The sequence below is a fragment of the Stomoxys calcitrans genome, chromosome 5 (assembly GCF_963082655.1).
Source record: "Stomoxys calcitrans chromosome 5, idStoCalc2.1, whole genome shotgun sequence".
Classification (NCBI taxonomy): domain Eukaryota; kingdom Metazoa; phylum Arthropoda; class Insecta; order Diptera; family Muscidae; genus Stomoxys; species Stomoxys calcitrans.
Genome location: NC_081556.1, coordinates 12,201,375 through 12,226,880, shown reverse-complemented (window position 1 = coordinate 12,226,880; position 25,506 = coordinate 12,201,375). Strand labels below are relative to the sequence as shown.

The 25,506-nt window shown below is 34.9% G+C and overlaps 1 protein-coding gene across 7 annotated transcripts in view; it reads right to left on the bottom strand.

Moving 5' to 3' along the window:
* LOC106083434 (transcription factor collier) overlaps window positions 1-23,776 on the bottom strand; it is a 120,087-nt gene extending 96,311 nt beyond the window's left edge. For all 7 annotated transcript variants that reach the window (XM_013246430.2, XM_013246431.2, XM_013246432.2 and 4 more), the window contains exon 1: window positions 22,635-23,776. In XM_013246430.2, coding sequence (XP_013101884.1) covers window positions 22,635-22,870 — 236 coding nt within the window. In that variant the 5' untranslated portion in view covers window positions 22,871-23,776. The remainder of the gene's footprint in view (window positions 1-22,634) is intronic.
* Between the last annotated feature and the right edge of the window lie 1,730 nt (window positions 23,777-25,506).

Below are 25,506 nucleotides of genomic sequence, written 5' to 3'. Positions count from 1 at the left end.
TATAGAAACAAATAATGGGCACACAGAGCAACAGCGAGAGCCATTGCCGTTGTCTAGCGTTCGAAGCCATCATTAGAGCTCCCAACAGATGCACAGAATCATGTGCACCATAGAAGTAGTGTAATTGTCGCAGACAAAAAATCTATCATTACACGAAATACATGCATTGGGAAAAGTACAGCTAAACGACAGGGTTGTCGAGCGTGGTTAATGTGGTAAGCGTATCATAGATGCGTTTTCATACCAACATACTAACGTACGGCCCTTGAACCCATCACATTTAATAGGAAATTTTATACATATTTTCAAGAAAACTTAAAAAAAAATTTTATAGCATGTTTCTTAAAACTTCATTTCTTTAAATAAAAAAAAAATTGAAAATTTAAAAAAAAAAAATATTTATTCTATCTTATATATACATAGGAAAATTTCGCAAAATTTAATTTTTCAGAAAATTTTTGAAAAATATAGCTTAAAAAAAATTTTGTAAAAATTTAAATTTTTCGAATTTTTTTCGGAGAATTTATATTGATAGAAACTTGGACTGCGTCACAATACGTTACGTTACGATTCGTTGTCTTGTCTTATGTTGCGTTGCGTCACTTGATACACTAACTATCGTTCCTAATTTTTTTAAACTTTAATTTAATAAATTTCTTTTATTAGGCCCTTCGACATCTTTTTTCAATTTGGCCCAGATAGGTCCAGATTTGAATATAGCTGCCTATAGTCCGATCTCTCGATTTAAGGCCTGGGGCCCATAAAATGTGCATTTTTTGTCCGACTTCGACAAAATTTGGGACAGTGAGTTGTGTTAAGCCCTTTGACATCTTTCTTCAATTTGACCCAGATAGGTCCAGATTTGGATATAGCTTCCATATAGTCCGATCTTTCGATTTTAGGTTTTGGTCCCATAAAAGGCTCATATATTGTCCGATTTCGAGAAAATTTGGGACAGTGAGCTATGTTAGAACCTTTGGCCCAGATCGGTCTAGATTTGGATATAGCTGCCATATTGACCGACCCCTCGATTTAAGGTCTTGGGCGCCAAAAAGGCTCATTTATAATCCAATTTCTCTCACATTTGGTATAGTGAGTTGTTTAAGGCCACTTGACATCCTTCTTCAATTTGACCCAGATAGGTCCAGATTTATATATAGTTGCCATATAGACCGATCTCTCGATTTAAGGTTTTGGGCCCATAAAGGCGCATTTATTGTCCGATAGACAGTGAGTTGTGTTAGAACCTTCGACTTTATACTTCAATTTGGCCCAGATCGGTCTAGATTTGAATATAGCCGCCATAAAGGCCGATCTCTCGATTTAAAGTTTTGGGGCCATAAAAGGCGCATTTATTATCCGATATCGCAGAAATTCGGGACAGTGAGTTGTGTTGGGCCCTTCGACATTCTTCTTTAATTTGGCTCAGATCGCTACAGATTTGGATATAGCTGCCATATAGTCCGATCTCTCGATTTAAGGTTTTGGACCCATAAAAGGCTCATTTATTGTCCGATTTCGCCGAAATTTGGAACAGTGAGTGATGTTAGGCCCTTCGTCATTCTCCTTGAATTTGGCCCAGATCGGTCTAGATTTGGATATAGCTGCCATATTGACCGATCTATCGATTTTAGGTCTTGGGTCCACAAAAGGCGCATTCATTATCCAAATTCGCTGAAATTTGGGACCGTGAATTGTGTTAGGCCGCATTTATTATCCGATATCGCAGAAATTCGGGACAGTGAATTGTCTTTGGCCCTTCGACATCTTTTGTCAATTTGGCCCAACTCGCTCTAGATTTGTATATAACTGCCATATTGAGCGATCTCTCGATTTAAGGTCTTGGGCCCACAAAAGGCGCATTCATTATCCGATTTCGCTCACATTTGGGATAGTGAGTTGTTTAAGGCCACTCGACATCCTTCTTCAATTTGGCCCAGATCGGTGCAGATTTGGATATAGCTGGCATATAGACCGATTTCTTGATTTAAGCTCTTGACCTCATTTGTCCGATTTCTTTGTGACTTATGTCAGAATTTTCTATATGATTCAGGTCGGTCTATAATTGGATGAAGCTGCCAAAAAGACCGATTGTGAACGAAAATTGAACAGTGACTTGTATTTATTAGACCACTCAATGTCCGTGCCGATTTTGGTCCAAATCGGACCATATTTCGATATTGTTACTATGGGAGCATTTTTACCGGATTATTCCTTTTATTTGAGCCCCATATTGCCATGGCCATTAAATAAGTCTTGTTTGGAGGGTGTTTTGGGCAAGAGGTGGACTCCAAGAGATTTTGTGTTCTACTTCCCAATACCTTTCATTTGAGCCCCATATTGTCATGGTCGGTAAATAAGTCCGATTTAGGGGTGTTTTGGGGAGTGTGGCGGCTCCCAAACACTTGACTCCCTATTCGAATATCAAAATCGTTTTCCACTCTCAAATACCTCTCATTTGAGTCCCACATTGACGTGATTGGTTTGGTAAATATATTTGGTGGGTTTTGGGGTGGGTTAGCCCCCCTAGGTATCCCATCCGAAATTTGGATACCAAATTTTTGTTTTTAGAAAGAACAACCAAAATTTCGTTTAAATCACACCATCTATCTCTGAGATCTGGTGTTTCGGAAAATTAGTGTAAGGGGGAGGGTCCGCCCCCTTCAGATATTAAAAAGTGTAGTACCCTATTTTCACTATGGGTTAATTATGGGCCATCTGTGAAAATTTCTAGAAAAAGGTTCAGCCGTTTTTGAGTCTTTAACGAACAGACAAACAAATAAACCAACAAACAAACCGAGAAACTATCGCAAATTGATTTTTATATAAAGGGTGATTTTTTTGAGGTTAGGATTTTCATGCATTAGTATTTGACAGATCACGTGGGATTTCAGACATGGTGTCAAAGAGAAAGATGCTCAGTATGCTTTGACATTTCATCATGAATAGACTTACTAAGGAGCAACGCTTGCAAATCATTGAATTTTATTACCAAAATCAGTGTTCGGTTCGAAATGTGTTCATTCACCGTTCAGCGATGAGGCTCATTTCTGGTTGAATGGCTACGTAAATAAGCAAAATTGCCGCATTTGGAGTGAAGAGCAACCAGAAGCCGTTCAAGAACTGCCCATGCATCCCGAAAAATGCACTGTTTGGTGTGGTTTGTACGCTGGTGGAATCATTGGACCGTATTTTTTCAAAGATGCTGTTGGACGCAACGTTACGGTGAATGAACACATTTCGAACCGAACACTGATTTTGGTAATAAAATTCAATGATTTGCAAGCGTTGCTCGTTAGTAAGTCTATTCATGATGAAATGTCAAAGCATACTGAGCATCTTTCTCTTTGACACCATGTCTGAAATCCCACGTGATCTGTCAAATACTAATGCATGAAAATCCTAACCTCAAAAAAATCACCCTTTACAAGAGGATTATATTTTATATTATTTTATTTTGTTTTGTTTTCTCTTTTGTTTCATTTTATTTTATTTTATTTGTGTAGAAAATTTTTTTATTGTGGACAGAAGGGAAAGGACATTTTTTTACACCACCATAACTTATTTTACGTTATGTTTCACTATTCACAAACTCTAGGTGATTTATATTTAACCTTACGTTGCGCTACGTTACACTATTCACCAACTCTAGGTTTAGATTCTGGTTGAAGGTGAGTTCACTTTAAGGTCAGTATTGGCTCATTGGCTATAACACGATATAGCTGCCATATAAACAGATCTCCCAATTTGACTTTCTGGCAACTGGAGCAATTATTATCCGATTTTTTTTTTGTTTCTACATGGTTTTACATAATTTTTTGGAGTTAATGTGAATATTTTTTCGATAAAACACACGCAACGGAACATCACGTACCGTTACGTTGCGTTACGTTACGTTAGCTTTTATTACGTAACTTGTTTCACTAAATGCTGTCTTTCTGTTAATAAATCAAAACAAAATTAAAAAAAAACCATTTAATTTATTTTTAAAATTTTTATTTTGATCATTTTTTTGATTATTCTTTAAAATCTTATCCTATACCAACTTTCTCGACCCTCGTATAATAGGTTTTTTTTCTTTTATTTCACTTTGCATATGTATCATTCTAATGGTTTACTGGCAAAGAGTAAAACTTGAAAAAACTGCCATCGAATTGGCGAACAGTGTAAACAAAGACTGTAAATGCAATTAAAGGACGATACACACAGAAAATGCTGACTTTGGGGGTTTCTTTCTGTTGGTGATTGAAAAAAACCCCCAAAATTTTAAACAGAAATTATTTTTCTGTTTTTATTTTTTCTTTAAAAATAAAGCAACACAAATGCCAAATAATGTGGTTACACACGTGAAGCCTTCAAAATGCCTGATAATGATGATATTTTATGTTCATATGTCTGCAAGTCTGCTTATAATGTCTCAATTTAAATGTAATAATTGTACATTTAAAGGTCACAATATGTCAATGATGAGTAAGAAGTACTTTGCGGGTTATTGTTCTCCGGCAACACCTACTCCAACAAGTTCTGATGTCTAACTTTTACTTTTTTCTTTGGGGGGAGGGAAGTATTGTACGGCAGACAAATGTAGGAGGAAGGTGTTCATTGTTGAAGGCTAAGTGCTTAGACAATGTTAGACATTAAAATATGGATGGGCAAAGGAAATGTTTATATGTCACCTACATACCCTGCCTGAAGCATTCTTGGCTAACTGCTTGTTTGCAATGTAAGAATACTTCATATAGGCGCTATACGGATATGTAGCCTTATGTTAAAATCCTTTGTTACATGGTAAGTTGCTACTAGAGACATAAAAGGTATTGTTTTCTGCTCTCTTTTTTGTAGAGTTGAAAGATACATTTACATATATATGTTGTTAAATAGCATGTATGCTCCCATGTTTAAGAGAGGCATATTGCAATCAAATATTCGGCAATGGTTTCTATTAAATATGGGATATTCCATGAAAATCGTAAACATTTTTTAAAAAATTTTTTAAAAAAATTCTTAAAATATGAAAAAAATAAAAACATATTTTTTTCTATTAACTACAATACCATACCATACATTTCTGGAGGTCATCGTAGCGCAGAGGTTAGTATGTCCGCCTATGACGCTAAACGCCTGGGTTCGAATCCATCAGAAAAAATGTACACCGGTGGTTTTCCCCTCCTAATGCTGGCGACATTTGTGAGGTACTATGTCATGTAAAACTTCTCTCCAAAGAGATGTCGCACTGCGGCACGCCGTTCGGATTCGGCTATAAAAAGGAGGCCCCTTATCATTGAGATTAAACTTGAATCGGACTGCACTCATTGTTATGTGATAAGTTTGCCCCTGTTCCTTAGTGGAATGTTCATGGGCAAAATTTGCAATTTTACCATAAACATTTCAGCGATTATACCCACCACCATAGGATAAGGGTATACTAATCTAGTCATTCAGTTTGTAACAACTCGAAATAATCGTCTAAGACCCCAAAAAATATATATGTTCTTGATTGTCTCGTCAATCTGAATCGATCTAGCGGTGTCTGTCCATCCTTCCATCCGTCCGTCTGTCGAAATCGCCATAGCAGTCGAACGCGTAAAGCTAGCCGCTTCAAATTTTCCACAGATACTAAGTTTCGATGTAGGTCATTGAGGATTGCAAATGGTTCATATCGGTTCGGATTTGGATATAGCTCCCATATAAACCGATCTTCCGATTTGACTTCCTGAGCATTTATAAGGCGCAATTTTTGTCCGATTTGATTGAAATTTTGCATGTATGGTTCTGTTATGACTTCCAATAACTGTGTTGAGTACGGTCCAAATCGGTCTATAACCTGATATAGCTCCCATATAAACCGATCTCCCGATTTACCTTCTTGAGCCCTTACAAGCCACAATTAATGTCCGATTTGGCTGAAATTTTGCATGTAGTGTTCTGTTATGACATATAACAACTGTGTTAAGTACGGTCCAAATCGGTACATAACCTGATATAGCTTCCATATATACCGATCTTCCGATTTGACTTCTTGAGCGCTTACAAGCCACAATTTATGTCCGATTTGGCTGAAATTTTGCATGTAGTGTTCTGTTATGGCATATAACAACTGTGTGAAGTACGGTCCAAATCGGTCTATAACCTAATATAGCTCCCATATAAACCGATCTCCCGATTTGACTTCTTGAGCCCTTACAAGGCACAATTTATGTCCGATTGAGCTGAAATTTTGCACATGATGTTTCGTTATGACTTCCAACAACTCTGGTAAGTACGGTCCAAATCGGTCTATAACCTAATATAGCTCCCATATAAACCGATCTCCCGATTTGACTTCTTGAGCCTCTGAAAGCCGCAATTTTAGTACGATTTGCTTGAAATTTTACACGTGGTGTTATGTTATCACTTTCAACAACTGTGTTAAGTACGGTCCAAATCGGTCCATAACTTGATATAGCTTCCATATATACATATCTCCCGATTTCACTTCTTGAGCCTCTGGAAGCCGAAATTTTTGTCTGATTTGGCTAAAATTTTTCACATAGTATTCTTTTGTGACTTCTAACAACTGTGTGAAGTACGGTCCAAATCGGTCTATAACCTAATATAGCTCCCATATAAACCGATCTCCCGATTTGACTTCTTGAGCCTCTGGAAGCCGCAATTTTTGTCCGATTTGGCTGAAATTTTCCATGCAGTGTTTCGTTATGACTTCCAACAACTGTGCCAAGTACGGCCAAAATCAGTCTTTAACCTTATCATCCTTGTTGGGTTACCAAAAGCTTTAATTTTTGCTGGTTTGAAAGAAGTTTGGTATGTAAAATTATGCCCTACAACTTAATTTATTTTGTATAAATTTTTTCCAGAATCCATGGTGGTTGGTTTCCAAAATTCGGCCCAGTCGAACTTAGCACGCTTTTATTTGTTTTCTTTTTTTTTTCAATTGAAGTTTTTTTGTTATAAATTTTTTTACCTCTCAAAAACCCCGCATGGAATACCCCATAAGGTCCAATTTCTACCTAAAATGTATGTAAGACACCAATGACTAGCAGGAAATGGCCTTTTGTTGCCTTCGTTAAATGTTTAAAACCATATTTGTGTTGTCTGAACTTTGCCAAGGCACATAAATAAAGGTCGAGCAAAAACCCCACTTGGCACTTGCAGCATAAGGTGGTCAGTAAAAATCCTCCCAAAAAAAACACACACACACACATAAAAACCCTCTCCACATGCTTGCATGGCTTTCTTTCATTGTGGCATAAATCACGTTCATTATATTTTGCATACAATTTATTTACCTATCGACCTTGTCAATTAGTTCAATACGTAGTGAAGCATTTCTCCATCATGTAGCTTACCCAGAAAAAAGGGAAATAATACATTGCACCAAAGATTATTGGGGCTCACAAAAACAAACAGCAAATGAAAAACAAAAACCCGGAATGCATTCAACCATTTTTTGGAGGGGATAACTGACTTTTGCTTTGTTTTATTTTTGTAAAGGATAAAGTACCATATAATAGCGTGTGTCAGGCAAGTCGTGATGCTTTATTTTGTAGCAGCTCTTTACTTTGCAGTCCTATCATATCGTATCGTAATACATATAAATAAATGTGTGTGTGTGTGTGTGTGTGATCTGGTGTTGTCTACTTTTGTTTATAACTTTTATGTTAAAAGTTATTGGTTCTGAGGTATCTTTTGTAATATAAATTACATTTATTACATTTTTATCCAACAGAAGAGTGAAAATAATAAAAAAAAAACAACACAAACACAATAAAATTTAAACTCCCTTAAACGAGCAATCAAAGTGGAATGAAGTCATAATTTAACCCAATATTGAAAATATTGAAGGATGTATGGCAAATGGTGGTAAATAGGATGAGTCCTATGTTGCGTTTGAGTTTATGGGAAATAAATTCAACGAAAATCAAGACTTGAACGTTTGTTGAGAACTCAAAGTGTCTTACGAAAGGCATTTAGCCGAATTTTTGGTTTTACCAAAAATGAATACCAACCCCTATACATATGCTTTATTTGCTTTTATGATTAGCTCCTAAAACTATGCAATATGCGATTGCTGGTGAATAGGATGAGTCTTGTGAGGTGTTTGAGTCTAGGCGCAATAGATTTAAAAGAAAAGAAGAATCAAACGTTTTGTTGAGAACTCAAAGTGTCTTACGAAACGAATTTATCCGAATTTTTGGTTTTACCAAATATGATTAGCAACCCCCATGCATATGCTTTATTTCTTTTATGATCAGCTCCTAAAGGATGAGTCCTTTAGGAGCTGATCATAAGTCCTATGTTGCGTTTGAGTTTATGGGAAATAAATTCAAAGGAAATCAAGACTTAAACTTTTGTTGAGAACTAAAAGTATCTTACGAAACGCATTCAGCCGAATTTTTGGTTTTACCAAATATGATTAGCAACCCCCATGCATATGCTTTATTTTTTTATGATCAGCTCCTAAAACTATGCAATATGCGAAAGGAGGTGAATAGGATGATTCATGTAAGGTGTTTGAGTCTAGGCGAAATAAATTGAAAGGAAATGAAGAATCAGACTTTGTTAATAACACAATGTATCTTATTGATCGCTTTTATCAGCATTTTTGGTGTTACCTAAAATTAATACCAACCCCCATGCATATGCTCTATTTCTTTTATGATTACCTCCTAAAACTGTGCAACATTTTATTAAATTTTTTAAGTGCTGATCAACCTTGGTTCGGTGGAGAGTAACTATGAATACTTATTTAAAAAAATAACCTAAAATATAATGAGCACATGCATTAATATCAATTTTATTGTCGAAACAAACGCCTAAAACTAAGCAACATTACTTAAACCCTTCTTGGAATGCTAGATAAATCAAAAATGCTGTGTACTTCACTATAGTTTTAGTTTTATAACTTCCACCACAGAATGGGGGTATACTAACTTCGCCATTCCCTTTAAAACACGTCGAAATATTGGGCTAAGACCCCATAAAGTATATATATCCTTGATCGCCATGACGTTTTAAGTCCAAACCTTCAAAGGAGTAAAGATAGGAGCTTGAAATTTTGCACACATACTTCCTATGGCGGCGCTCAAGGCCTTGGGGTCGAGTATGGTAAGGTCGCGATGCGTGGCGGATTGTTTGGAGTCCCTGGATAGGCTCCGGGCCCACGATGTTACGCTGACATGAATTCCTGGGCATGAGGGGATTGCAGAAAATAAGAGGGCGGACGAGTGGGGTTCTTCAGCGTTGGGCGGGACAGTCACCGGTTTTGCCTACATGCCATTTGTCGAGCTATTGAGCACAGTAGAGGGGATGGCCAGGACGGCGTTGGTGGCCAGATTGGACTCGGTGGATGGTTGCCAGATTGCAAAGGCGCTCTGGCCTGTCATCGGCCGGAGAAGGACGAGAGAGTTGCTAGCATTCGATAATAGGTCAATGAGTACCTTAATAGGGGTCATAATCGGGTACTGTGCCATAGGCCGCTTATGGGAATACCGCACTATGACTTCTGTAGGAGTTGCATCGTTGAGGATGGAGATGAGACTATTGAGCTCTTGGTTTATTCATATTCGGGTCCGCAGAAACGTAGGGTCTCCTTTCAGGGGTGCCGTTTCTTCTCTGACCTGGACGAACTTGCGAACGTACCTCTGGTAGGTTCCGACATAGAGCGGGCAAACTATTGATAATTGCAACATTCGTTATTTTCGATAGTTTTAATAATAAATATCGATAGTATCGATACTATCGTAAATATCTCATCACATATATTTTAAACGAAATTGAGAAGTAAAAATCGGGAAATCGATTTATATAGAAGCATTATCAATGCACAGACCAAATAAAACCAAGGTTAATAAAGTCAATTGGAAGTCATCAGTGAAATCATTGCACAATATGGTAGTCTAATCGGATGAAAATTGCGCCCTCTATAGGCGCAATATATATTAAAGGATACATTCATTGTCGGATTGCTTATATTTGTTTAGTTTTTCAAAAAAAAAAAAAATTCTTTTGCGATAGTATCCATCGGAAAAATATCAATGGATAATTGATCAAAAAATTAATCGATAATGCCATCGATATTTTGCCAGCTCTATTACGACAGGGGGTGTCATAAGCCTCGGCGTAGTTACATCGGTGCTTGCGTGGTGAAGGGCGTTTCTTCGCCCCCCGCTAGGGTTCTTCATTCCTCGTGTTTTTCGCTTATTCGAGACACATCTTCTTTCTCTTCCATTTCTTTCTAGACTACCACAATGGGTCAGACTGGCCTACGCGTGAACTCAACTTTGGTAGCCAACCTACTCAACCTAACATAACCTCCGATCAGTGTATGTCGGTTGGGATTGTAAATGGGCCATATCGGTTCATGTTTTGATATAGCTGCTATATAAACCGATTTTGGATCTTGACTTCTTGAGCCTCCAGACGGCGCTATTTTTATCCTATTTGGGTGAATGTATGGTCCAAGTATGGTCCATCGGCACATAGCCTGATATAGCTCCCATATAAAATGATCTCCCGATTATACTTTTTGAGCCTATAGCGGGCGCATTTCTTATTCGATTTGACATTTGAAATTTTGTGCAACGACTCCTCCTATGACCTCAAACAATAAACTGATATAGCTCCCATATAAACCAATCTCATGATTTTTTCTTCAGCTCCTAAAGGGCGCAATTCTTGACCGATTTGGTTAACATTTTGCACAATGACTTCTAAAGGGTGATTTTTTTGAGGTTAGGATTTTCATGCATTAGTATTTGACAGATCACGTGGGATTTCAGACATGGTGTCAAAGAGAAAGATGCTCAGTATGCTTTGACATTTCATCATGAATAGACTTACTAACGAGCAACGCTTGCAAATCATTGAATTTTATTACCAAAATCAGTGTTCGGTTCGAAATGTGTTCAAATTTTGACAAATTTTGTTCAGCGATGAGGCTCATTTCTGGTTGAATGGCTACGTAAATAAGCAAAATTGCCGCATTTGGAGTGAAGAGCAACCAGAAGCCGTTCAAGAACTGCCCATGCATCCCGAAAAATGCACTGTTTGGTGTGGTTTGTACGCTGGTGGAATCATTGGACCGTATTTTTTCAAAGATGCTGTTGGACGCAACGTTACGGTGAATGAACACATTTCGAACCGAACACTGATTTTGGTAATAAAATTCAATGATTTGCAAGCGTTGCTCGTTAGTAAGTCTATTCATGATGAAATGTCAAAGCATACTGAGCATCTTTCTCTTTGACACCATGTCTGAAATCCCACGTGATCTGTCAAATACTAATGCATGAAAATCCTAACCTCAAAAAAATCACCCTTTACAATGACCTTAAACATTCGTGCTGAGTATGGTCAGAATCAGTCCATAACCTTATTTATGATTCTGCCCATACTCAGCACGAATGTTTAACACATCCCCGAATTTACTTCTTGAGCCCCTGTCATTTCTAGATCGACTTAGAATTTCGAGACGATCGAGATCAATATTCAATATATAGGCTCCCAGATCGATATTTCGAGATTTTACACAGTGCAGAGTATAAAAAGGAGAGAATGAACAGCTTCTAATCAATTAAACTTTGAGTTTTTATGGCTCTCTAAAGTATACAATACTTTAATAATATTCATCCCTAAAAGTATGCAATGAAAAATCAAATAAGAAAAAATTATTTAAAAATATAATAAAATAAAATAAAAAATATAAAAAAATAAAACAAAAAAAAAATAAAATAAAATACAATACAATAAAATAAAATAAAATATAATAAAATAAAATAAAATAAAATAAAATAAAATAAAATAAAATAAAATAAAATAAAATAAAATAAAACAAAATAATATAAAAGAAATAAATTAAATAAATAAATAAAAAAAAAATAAAATAAATAAAATAAAATAAAATAAAATAAAATAAAATAAAATAAAATAAAATAAAATAAAATGAAATAAAATAAAATAAAATAAAATAAAATAAAATAAAACAAAATTAAATAAAATAATATAATATAATATAAAATAAAATAAAATAAAATAAAATAAAATAAAATAAAATAAAATAAAATAAAATAAAATGAAATTAAATAAAATAAAATAAAATAAAATAAAATAAAATAAGATAAAATAAAATAAAATGAAATTAAATAAAATAAAATAAAATAAAATAAAATAAAATAAAATAAAATAAAATAAAATATAATAAAATAAAATAAAATAAAATAAAATAAAATAAAATAAAATGAAATGAAATTAAATAAAATAAAATAAAATAAAATAAGATAAAATAAAATAAAATAAAATGAAATTAAATAAAATAAAATAAAATAAAATAAAATAAAATAAAATAAAATAAAATATAATAAAATAAAATAAAATAAAATAAAATAAAATAAAATAAAATAAAATAAAATAAAATGAAATTAAATAAAATAAAATAAAATAAAATAAAATAAAATAAAATAAAATAAAATAAAATAAAATAAAATAAAATAAAATAAAATAAAATAAAATAAAATAAAATAAAATAAAATAAAATAAAATAAAATAAAATAAAATAAAATAAAATAAAATAAAATAAAATAAACTAAAATAAAATGAAATAAAATAAAATGAAATGAAATAAAATAAAATAAAATAAAATAAAATAAAATAAAATAAATAAAATAAAATAAAATAAATTAAAATAAAATAAAATAAAACTAAAAAATGAAATAGATAAAGTTAACATAAAATAAAATATAATAAAAAACAAACGAAAATAAAATGCATAGAATCACTCCCTTCCAAAGCCGATAGACTTCAACTCCGTTTTCCTGCTTGATTTTTGTTGATTTCCCCCCCAACAATCAGATCATGATGTGAAAGGTAATTGCAAATACACATAAACCCCCCCATTAATATGTAAGCCCTCTCTTTGCCCCCCCCCCCCCAAGCACAATTCTTCCTCTTGCTCTCCTTTACCCACTGGCAGCATGTGTAGGAGTTCAACAGTGTCGTCATTGTTAACTTTTGAATCACTTTTATCATTGCTTAGGTCATGAAGACCCTAAGCATAGTTTGAAACCTTTGAAGTTGGTCAAAAAAAAGTTTAAGTAGTACAACAAAACAAACATAAAAAAACTGGGTGAAATAAAAGTTTTCAAAAGATTTGTTGTTAATTTAAAGGCTACTACAAGCCCTCTGAAGTTTTGGCCAGCACAATTGAATTGTGAAGTTCATATACAAGAGGAGTGCGAAAAAAAATTGCTGTTATCCAAGGCGTTTATGAAAAGCCAATTATTCACATTGTTTTGCCAAAAACATAGAGGAAAGGCAGACAGGTAGCCAAGGCATAGTACACAGCATCCATGAAATTCAAATATCAGTCAAAACAATAAAAAAAAGTAAACACACATACACACATGCAAATACACAGGAAGGACATTTACATGGACATCATGGTACTAAATAAAATATCATTGAAGAATACGAAAAAAACGAGAAAATTGTTAGCAAAGAGGCAGAAAACATGGATATGCATTGACATTTACAAACGTTTTTTTTGTGTTTTTTTTCCTATGAAAACGGAAGCGGAAACGGAAAAACGACCAATAGAGTTTTTCATAATTTCTATAGGAGGGTTTAACAACTTTTTTTTTTTAAATGTTAAACATGGTTTGAAGGGAAAAGTTATAATCAAAAATAATTTTTTTGATTTATTTAACAGTTTTAATTCAAATCTCCCCGTGTTCCTTAATGCAATGTTGATGGGAAATTTGGTTGTTTTAATTCAAGAAATGTTAAATTGAAAGATTTTCTGTATTGGTTTGTGTTTTTTGTTTTGTTTTTCTTTTTTTTTTTCTTCACCTTAATAATTTTCCATTAACACTATCACTATTTGAGCTTCTTGTCACATTATTAGAGTTTGGGTTGGCCGTTTGCAAAAAACCCGCGGTCATTTTTACGTATTGTCTTTGTTCTTCACGTCTTACTGCTGCTGCCTCTGCTGCTGTTACCGCTTCGTTTTCGTCAATTTTAGCGTTTCTTAATACAAACATCTCACTGGCTAAACATCTCTAGTTCTACTAATAGGAGGCCTAAAGCTTTTGAGTACAACAAACTCCCAACAACACACGCACACACAAACATTTGGTGAGAAAAGGCAAAATAAAGAACAAACTCTACTTCTTCCCGCACTCCGCACTCCCCCTCATAAGACAAATATAATTTTTATACAAAGAAGAAGAAGAAGAAAAAAACATTTCATTGAACTTGAAAAAGCAACCCCCAAAATATGGAAAACAACCTTAATAAAAACAAAGAAGGTATAAGGACTTGGCTCTCTCTCCTAAGCTCCCAAGTCCTCACAACCAACGTACCGTACCGAGCCGTGAAGGATGCCAAAATAAGCGTCCTGGGTGGTGAAGTGAATGAAATTCATGAAATAAACCCCCAATATGCCTCATGAAAACTAAAATAAATGTTATCCTGGAGACTAATACACATGGAGAAAGCAAACAAAAAATATTAAAACACCTAAAATAAACTTTCTTTTAATATTTTAATATATTTAATAGAGTAAGAAATGATATAAAATAAAATAAAAAAAAATAAAATTCAAATTAAATAAAAAAAATAAATTAAATTAAAATAAAAAATATAAACAAATAAAATAAACTAAAATAAAATAAAATAAACTAAAATAAAATAAAATAAAACAAAATAAAACAAAATAAAATAAAATAAAAGTAAAATAAAATAAAGTAAAATATAAATAAATAAAATAAAATAAAATAAAATAAAATTAAATTGAATAAAATTAAATAAATTATATAAATAAAATTAAATAAAATAAAATAAAATAAAATAAAATAAAATAAAATAAAATAAAATAAATTAAAATAAAATAAAATAAAATTAAATAAAACAAAATTAAATAAAATAAATTAAAATAAAATAAAGTAAAATAAAATAAAATAAAAGTAAATAAAATAAAATAAAATAAAATAGAATAAAATAAAATAAATTAAAATAAAATAAAATGGAATAAATTAAAATAAAACAAAATAAAATAAAATAAAATAAAATAAAATAAATAAATAAATAAAAAGAAAAAATAAAATAAATAAAATAAAATCAAATGAAATAAAACAAAAAATAATTAAAATAAAATAAAATAAAATAAAATAAAATAAAATAAAATAAAATAAAATAAAATAAAATAAAATAAAATAAAATAAAATAAAATAAAATAAAATAAAATAAAATAAAATAAAATAAAATAAAATAAAATAAAATAAAATAAAATAAAATAAAATAAAATAAAATAAAACAAAACAAAATAAAATAAAATGAAATAAAACAAAATTAAATAAAATAAAATAAAATAAATAAATAAATAAAAAGAAAAAATAAAATAAATAAAATAAAATCAAATGAAATAAAACAAAATTAAATAAAATAAAACAAAAAAAATAAATAATTAATTAAGTAATTGCGGATTTTTTAAAAGATAGTAAATGAATTTTTTATAAAACTTAGAATGAACTTTAATCAAATATACTTTTTTTACACTTTTTTTCTAAAGCAAGCTAAAAGTAATAGCTGATAACTGACAGAAGAAAGAATGCAATTACAGAGTCACAAGCTGTGCAAAAATTTGTCAACGCCGACTATATGAAAAATCCGCAATTACTTTTTGGGCAATCCAATACTTTATTCCTGTGAAAGTAGGTTCGATGCCATTATGTATAGAACTTGATTTATTTTGCTTCGGTCACGCTTGCAGATTTCCAGACGATGAACCCAATTTTTGACAGTTTTCAAGCAAAATTCGACCGATACTGCTGCAATTTCAGGTTCGATATTCGTACAAAGTTCAAAAATCTTCGCACAGTGGAAGAAAATCGAAAATAAAAACCATTAAAAAATATGCCGTGTGAGAAAGGGTAGAGATATCTCTTTGGAATGGTTAGAGCTGAGGTGCCCTGGAGATCGTGTGCAAAATTTCAAGACCCTGGGTGGTCCGGGTGCCACTTGGCAGGCCCCTATAATTGGTCAACTTGGCATAACGAAAAATTGTTCAGGTTGCCTAATCTTCGTTTGTGGTCCGATTTTCAAAATTCTTGTTTTGCTGGATAGTGTTCACACAATATCTCCACTGGTTTTGGACATATACGAGTTTTAATTTTTATTTGTTGAATTTTTGGCCGAGATAGGCTTCGTATTTTACGATTAGATTAGCGAAGGCATATGCGGTTCGATTTTAATTTTTATGAATGATTTGGATTCGATACAAAATTTACAACGACTGGGTAGCGACAATTGTCTGATCTGATCATCTGATTATTCCGATAGATAAAAGTTATACAGTTCGGAAGTCAAAAATGTGAAAAAGTGTATTTTTTGCATTTTTTGCTGCTATATGGTGTTGTGGTCTGGTGGACGGCGCTTCAAAAGTCCACCTACTGCTCAATACTTAACCGGATCCAAAGGATGGCTTATTTGTACATCACAGCCGCACCGAGGACATCTTATGCCTTTGGACAAAATTGCAGCGACCACTGCTGTGAGGTTAGGGGAGCTTTCTCTTTGGTCATGTGGCGGCTACGGCCTTGACACAATATCCAATCTTCCACGCAGTGTGGATTACACCCTACCTGAGCCGCTTTTTGATAACAAGTACTGTCCCACTAATCACGATAGAACCGAATGGAAGTACGATATCCCTGGTAATAGAAATCGCATAGACTGCCATACGGATGGTTCGAAACTAGAAGACCACCAAGACTAGAACTGTTCACGTCAAGAAAGTTACCCAACCACTGCAGTGTGTATCAGGCGGAGGTCCTTTGCAATCAACGAAGTGGTGGAATGGCTAAGATATAATTTCATAACGACAACTGGCATGTATATCTTCTCAGGCAGCCATTAAATCCCTGGAAAACGTATTTCTGATTTAAAAAACCACTCTCGACTGTGACAGATCTCTCAACGAGTGCCGGGCCACAGAGATATCCCAGGGAATTTAAAAGCACATTCTAGGGCTACTGGGTCTGTGGGTATGCCTCTGGCCACATGTAAGGTAAGTAAGGGTTGTGAGCATTAATGGCATACACATGCCGTATGTTCATCTTTTGGAAGTTTCATTGATGTCTTCGAATGCCAGACAACATTTTATTTGCTAAGAATTCTACTAAAAAACTTTTAGATCTCCCTTTCTTTGTAATTTCTTCTCAGTGTATTTTAAGCATGGAGACGCCGTCTCATATAGCAGCAGCACGCTTTTCCTTTATGGCTAATGCCTTTTTGGGGATGGTTGCTCTTAGTTGGATATACCGACGGATAAAATGGCAAGGGATGTGTATGGATGCCAAAGGGAGAAGAAGCTTTTTGGTGTAGTAAGTAAGTAAGTCCCCCCCCCCCAAAAAAAAAACGCACGCACAACCGTTGGACAGACAGACGAATAACATGGTCCTTTGACTTTGGCGGCTTCTCTTTAAGTTAATCAACAGAAGCAGCAGCTCTTTGCTGTAACCAAAAAGTAAATAGAAATGTTTATTTGTTTTGGGTATGAATGAAATTGAATGAACGAGTCTTTTCTTAGGGAGGGTAGGTAGGGCGGAAGGAAATCCTTTGCATTCTCTAAGAAACTGCTATTGAGTGTTTTTTTTAACATCTTTGAGTTTCTACTCAAAGAGAGTGTCAAAAACAAAAAAAAAAGAAGATAAAGCGCCTAACCATAAAACTTTGTTGTATCTTATTTTTTAGATGGTGTTGACAAGCAGTCAAAAAGCCTATAGGCTGTCTGTCTGCTAGGGAAAAATCTCTTGTGCCTCTGCCTGACTGATAACAACAATACCTGGCTGGCAAGCAAAGCACTGACTTGTTTTCTGGCTTTCTGCTAAGAGCTTGAAAATGTCTTCGGAAAATCCCTAAGCATGAGCAGGGATTTTCTGGCTAAACTTCAAAAGCATTTATTTATGAGACTTTTGAGATAAAGGCATTGACTTTTTGTTGATGTCTGGCTGGCTTAAGAGAGTCACGTGTTTTTCTACCCAAAAAAAAAAAAAATGCCGGTTAGCAACTTTCGTAGGAGAAAGATTGTTTGTGTGTGTGTTTGGGAAGCATAATAGATATCATCTTTATTATTGGCATCATGATGTTTCATTGAAAGTTAATGAGGTATTTGACAAGCTATTAAACATTAGAATGAGCAAGTATTAAGGTGGAGGGTTTGCAAAGAGGGAAGTTTTTGATTAAAAAAATCATAATGGAAATTATTATAATATTGGGTTGCCCAAAAAGTAATTGCGGATTTTTCATATAGTCGGCGTTGACAAATTTGTTCACAGCTTGTGACTCTGTAATTGCATTCTTTCTTCTGTCAGTTATCAGCTGTTACTTTTAGCTTGCTTTAGAAAAAAAGTGTAAAAAAAGTATATTTGATTAAAGTTCATTCTAAGTTTTATTAAAAATGCATTTACTTTCTTTTAAAAAATCCGCAATTGCTTTTTGGACAACCCAATATTAAATTGAAAAGTTAATGCACCTATATGAAATGAAATGACTTTGAATAATGAAAGAAATATTTCTATTTATAAATTTCTGAAAAAATAAAAATTCATTTGCCATAAACGAAATTTTCGTCAAGTAAAGTTCTTTTGTGACAAACGTTGGGACTTTGTTTACAATGAAATAACATCTATTATGATAAATTCATCCAAATATTTGTGTCAAATATAAAGTTTGTGAAAAAAATTTTAAAAATTTCGTGACAAATGCGTTTCCACCGTTTTCCAAACGGCACAAAACTGAGATGCGGACAGACGAACATGGCTAAGCCAAATCAAGAGAAATTTCTGAAGCGAACCATAAATTTTATAACAGTCACAGTAGTGGTGCAGGGTACTGTTAGTGTTTTAATAACAAGTTCCTTATAAATATGTATTAAGTTAACCAATTCCATGCTGGGACCCCTAATACTCAACTGGAATCCTAATAAAGCACTTTACCTAACTATGGACTATGTGTAGGGAAGTGTTATCATCCTTTAACCAATCGCCGCAATATTTCGCATTTTGCTTATTGGCATCAAAAAGAAAAAAATGCAGGATATACATTTTATAAAAACAGTTTTTGTGTTTTGGGACACTCTAATGTATATTGCGGGTTGTGGTACAGTGCGGTAGGTAAGGTAAAGTTTAAGTGGCAGTCTGCCATCAGACTCACTTAGACGATTTCGTCTATTGTTATACCACAGACAGGTTCTCAAAGAAATGAGAACCTAAAGTGGAACTCCTTCTGAGTGCTGGTGCAAGACACACATAAAAAAGATGTTCTATAGTCTCTTCTGCTTCGATGTCCTCAAGATTCTGCAAAAATCGTTGCTGGCAACCTACAGTCTCTCAGCATGTTTTCCGATTAAACAGTGACCTGTCATGACGGACACAATGAGTGAGACATCTGTTCCAGCCAATGACAGCAAAGCGGTAGACCTCTTCAAGTCTAATGCTCACAGCCCCCTCTTTCTGACCATCTATCATTCGTTGTCCTTCGGCCCTGGTCGTGAAAACTTAGCTTACATGTCGCTAGAGGCATACCCCCAGATTCCAGTATCTCTGGAATGTGTAGGGTAGTTCCTTATCTCGCTGGCTCATCCGCTTTACAATTACTTGGGATATCTCTGTGGCCCGGCACCCAGAACAGATGAATTTTGAACTGTTCAGCCATCTCGTTGAGAGATCTGCGACAGTCGAGGGCGGTTTTTGTGTTCAGAATTTTGATCTATTCAGCCATCTCGTTGAGAGATCTGCGACAGTCGAGGGCGGTTTTTGTATTCAGAAATTCGTTCTCCAGGGATTTAATGGCTGTCTGAGAAGATATTGATGTCAATCTTTATAACGACATTATATCTTAGCCATTCCACCAATTCCTTAGTTGCAAGGATCTTCGCTTGATACCCACCACAGTGGTCGGTAACCTTTTCAATATGACCAGTTCTAGATCTTTAGATTACACCCCAAAGTGCACCTGGTCGTTTAGCTTGAAACCATCCGTATAGAAGTCTATGTAACTTCTGTTACCAGGGATATCGTAGTTCCAATCGGTTCTATTAGGAACAGTGGTACAGTACTGTTTATCATAAAGCGGCTCAGGTAGGGTGAAACGCACACTGCCTGAAACATCGGATATTGTATCAAGGATAACACAGTGTCCGTAGCCGCCACATGACCAAAGAGAAAGCTCCCTTAACCTCACGGCAGTGGTCGCTGAAATTTGTCTAGCCGTTAGAGGCAATAGATGTAGCACTAAAGTCAGTGCATCAGATGGTGTCGTCCTCAGTGCGGCTGTGATTCACAAACAAGCCATCCTTTGGATCCCGTTAAGTATTGAACAGTAGGTGGACTTTAGAAGTGCCGTCCACCTGACCACAACACCATATAACATTATAGGTGTGACAACTGCAGCATATACCCAATGCATGACACGCAGTCTAAACCCCCAACTTTTGCCAATGGCTCTCTTGCAGGTGTATAGGGCAAGAGTTGACTTTCTTGTTGAATTTTATTTCAAAATGCGTGCATCAGGATCCACTAGGCGACTAGCGACTAGCCTGCAGAGGCTTCTGTCGAAGACATCTGGCTGGAGTTTAGAGGACAAGATGGGTCCAATATCGTCTTCGCATGCAAACTATTTGCCTAGACCATTGATCTACGCTGGCATAGGCACCTCGAAGAGTTGGAAAAATTAAAGGCACTTAGCCCCATGTTTATTGAGAGGCTCGGTGCGACAGATTCTAAGTCTACCACCAATAAGGAGAAAGATTTCCATAGTTTGGCTACCAAAAGAACTAAGGCGAACAATAGTAAAGAGATTCTTAAATCACATTCGCTATGTCATTATGGGCAACAGAAATCATGATCCACTAGCCAGTTAAAGTGTTATGAATAACAACACACACTTACTCAACTTAAAAAAAAGTTGTTTGCTATGCTATTCTTTGAATAGACAACATTTAATATGATCTCGATCTGGAAGATGTTCGAAAAGTCAGGAAAAGAAACAAAATTTGGACAAAGTTTTTTATGGAAAAAAAAAATTTTAATTTTTTCAAATTCTCTGTAAAAATTTTAACTAAATTTTCCACTCTAATAGAATATAAACAAAAATGTCTAGACAAAAATTTTCGCAAAAAAAATATTTTTGTATAATAAAAAATTTGGAAAAAATGTTTATGGAAATAGAATTTTGCTAAAAATTTTAGCATAAACTGGAGAATTAGTTGCCTTTTACAGGACATATCTTACAGGGAATAAAAAGTTTCAATTGTCATAGCTTATGATTTTTAATCATTTTTTAAAAAGTCCCATAATTATTGTTAAAAATTTCTTATGCGTTAAACATATTTGCTTACTAATGTTATCTCCCTTAAAAATACTTGCAAAGTATACTCATCCTTTTCGTAATGTCCCAGGACCTATCCTATGGTGTTAGAATATTGGCAATGCGTCACCTCGAGCGACAAACTCTTATAAAAGAGATTGGTATTTCTCATGTAAGGGGACGAGAACTGGGACCGCTATCACCAGAGGACCTATCCCGTGACAGGTTTGGGACCGGTCCCATTTTCCGTAGGGAATGTACTGCCTTGGCTGAAGGCATCACAAATGCCGCGAGGAATGGTGAAGATGAGATAATCATCGATACATGTATTTTCTGACGTTTTCAACAGAATTTGAACTCAAATAGGCGGTCAGGCTAGCCCATGCCAACAAATTTATTAAAAGATAGTCGAATAGCCCCTTAATCTTCAGTGAAAATCCGCGACAGTGACATATTAAACTAAGAATGCCAGTATGAACTATAGTTCCCATTGATAAAAATTTCAGACTACTAAGGAAAGTTGGAGTAGGGTTCAAGTTCCGGCAAGCACATAATTCTAGTAAAAATTTCTCTAAAAAAGTGATATCGTTATGCGGCACACCGTTCGGACTCTGCAAAAAAAATTGATCTCTTATCATAGAGCAAAACTAATCGAACTGAACTCATTGATATTAGAACAGTATCATCTACACCCTCATGGAATGTTTATGGAAAAATTTATTTTTTAATAAATTGTCAATATTTTCTCCCAAGAAAAAAAAATTGCCAATTTCGACAAAAAAAAAAAAAATTTCAAAAAATGTTTCACTGTGCTTAAGAATACGGCTAAATACTCAGCAAGAAAGCTATCCTACTCATCTACAATTAGGGTTTTATCAAACTAAGAAATTCCTATCATAACCCAAGTTATGGTATTTTAACAAAAGAATTTCGATTTTGGACCTTCGGAATTGGTTCGATTTGGACATTCGGAATTGGTTATATATAGCAGACCAGTATTATTTATAATTGCCCCAGGAGGCTTAAAAATGAGCTTTCATGACTTATTTCTATGATGCATTAATTCATATTACAATTTCTGGTTGTTTTTCTGCAGCACTTTCAAAGTTAAAGATAGTTTGCTTAACTTATTAAACTACAACTTGGCTAAAACCTTTGCTGACCCTCTTCTAGCATGGCAAGAAAGTTCTCATAAACTTCTTTAGAATCTAAACCAAAATATTAACCTATTTTTAATTCACCTTAGCCTTTTTAACCCTCTCATCAATACATACTTGCTTTGATCCACCACTGGCTGCATCCAGGCTCGAGCTCCCAAAGGCTCTTCCTTTAACGATGTCATGGGTCCTCGTGGCTGATTAAGATCGGCGGCTGTGGGTGGCAAGCCAAACATTAGACCGCTGGCGGTACGAGGAGCCGCTGTGGGATATAATTTGCGGCCCCATTCCAAATCCAAGGTGGGCCAGGGTGAAGCCGAGCTAAAACCCGGCACAGGTTCATCGGAACGCATTTTGTTGTTAGTTTTCTTTAATAGGCTTTTAAATTGAACTTCAAAAACACACACACACACTTAAGATTAATGACACTGAGAGCGTAAGAGAGCAGCAGAGAGTTTAAACTACCGTTAATGAAAATGTTTTGCTAGTGTATTTGTGTGTAACAATTTTTTTTAATAGTCCAGGGATTTATATATTTTGATTTGTTTAACACTTTCGTTTCGTTTTGATTGATTTGGACTTGACTGTTGCGTTTTCCACTACACTTCAAATAAAAGGCGTCAAGGGGGCCAGTAGAGGGGTTGGAGAAATTATGACGATTATCGACACTATTTTACGCCTTTTGATATTTGCATCGATTGCTGATGAATATGGATGGGCTTTGTCGTTGTTATTGTTGTTGGGGGGGGGCGATGAGCTTGCTGCTGAGCTGTTGATTGTTTTTGTTTTGCTTTTTGTTATCAATGCCCCTTGGAGAATTTGGGAATTTTCACAAATCAAGTTGTCTGCAAATGGTTGGCGGTGGTAGCACACACACACACACACACACCTAAAGACAACAATAAAAACCACTCTATGGATAGGAAAACAACACACACTTTTGCCAAATTCCAATTCCCTTTTAAAGAGTCACTAAACACAATTGTAAGCGCGGCCGAACTACCGTCCCGAGTGGCATTTAAACCCCAACTGAATCCCGCAATGCGATGATGTTATGAAACGACGACAATCTTATGATGTGTTTGACTCCTAGGTTCGGTCGGTCGGTCAATCGCCGCCGCGCGCGCACTCAGCACACACATAACGTATAACAATACAATACAGTCAGCCAGCCAGGCAGGGTAGACAGACACAAGCACCAGCTCAGCACAGCACAGCACCACCAGAGTGCGCACACAACACAGCAACCCGTGGTGGAAGGAACAGTGTGGCAAATGTAAGCGCAAAAGGCAGCAAGGCAGTCAGCTAAAGGCGGCACAGAATAGCGAGAACAATGGCAGAGGCAACAACAACTTAATGGTTGCTGGTTTTGGCAAGGAGTATGTAGCAAAGGTGTATGTAAGTACGTGCGTGCGTCTCTTTGCTGGCAAGCCCACTAAGCCACGACCATGGTGCTGTTGCTATTACTTCGCACACTTTGCTCTCTACTTTACTCATTGCATATGAAATCCCACAAAAACAACAACAAAATTACAGCAAGGGAAACGAAACGGAACTGAACTTAACAACTGTTTAGCAAAAATGGGGGACCACAACATTGCCCCGTACTGAAGAGTTGTTATGCAAAATAAAAAAAAAAAAAAAACATGGTCTTTATTAACTGTTATTGATATTATTATCAATAACTATCAAGCCTAGCGGCATTATTGAGACTCACTCCCTTTCCTCTCTCCTGCGAAAAAAAAAACAATTCTCAATTGACAATTGCCAAAGCTGTTAAGAGACTGCATTTTTTTACAACACACACACACACTCTCAAAGAGTGCATTCACTATTCCCCACCTCTAATTATGTTGAGTTCATTGGTAGCCTAGCCCCTTATAATTTTGTTGATTATCAACAACAACTACAATAAAGCAGAACTAAGTCACCATGCGATGAAATGAATCCACAGAGATATGCGCCCTGAGTGGTAGTGGAATAGAACAACAAAAACAACAACCATGAATGAGTTTGGTTGAGGCATGGCAAAGCAAAGCATCAACAGACTCAACCACCTTTAACGAAGTGGAACAACAACAACTGTAATACAACATGGGTATTCAAAGAGGCGAAAGCAACAACAAAAACCTCAAGTGAACAAGTGCCTTAAAGAAGAAAAGAGATGGCATTACCTTAATCTGTTGGGTATGGGGACACCACAGAGAGAGAGAGAGTGAGAGAGTGTAACACTTGCTTAGTTTTCTCTTGAAGGTAGAGTAAGAAGACAAGTGTTAGGGGAATAAAAAACAATTCTGCTGAAGAAATAAAAAAACAAACAAACATTGTATAAATAATTAAATTTAATTTAAAAAATTAGAATAAAATAATTGAGGGGCATATAAATGTTCCTACAACTTTCAAAAAAAAACACCTTTGCTTTCCTGAGTTTTGGTTGTCCCTAAGGAACAATGTGGCATATGAAACCTCCCTTGGTATTGGTGTTTACTCTAGACGTAGTGTGATTGGTCAATTGAGGAAAAAGAACAAGCATGCGCCTTATACCGAAACTATTGGAAATGAAAAACGACAAGGAGTTGGGGGTCGATAAAGCAGTTCACATATCCCCTACTTATAGAAACGGTTTGAATAGTGTGCAGGAATTTGTCGAAAATGAAATAACTCAGTGTTGGCATGTTCTCTGTGTTTGGCTTCAGCACAACAACAATACCGCATAGACATTTTCATTGGCCAATGGAAAATGGGTAAAAAATAACACAAATGTATAAACAACAAACACACTGCTAGGGGCCAAGACAAAGGCATAGCATCTTGCAAGAATAAGGAAATCTTGCAAGATGCTACTGGTTTACTAAGATTATACCGTTAAGACTAAGTTCGTTAAGTTGTGCTCTCTCATATTCTATAACACTCGTATAACGACTGCTATTATAATAGGTATACTATGTGACTGGGAGGAGCTTAGGTGAATATTATCAGAAGAAGTTGG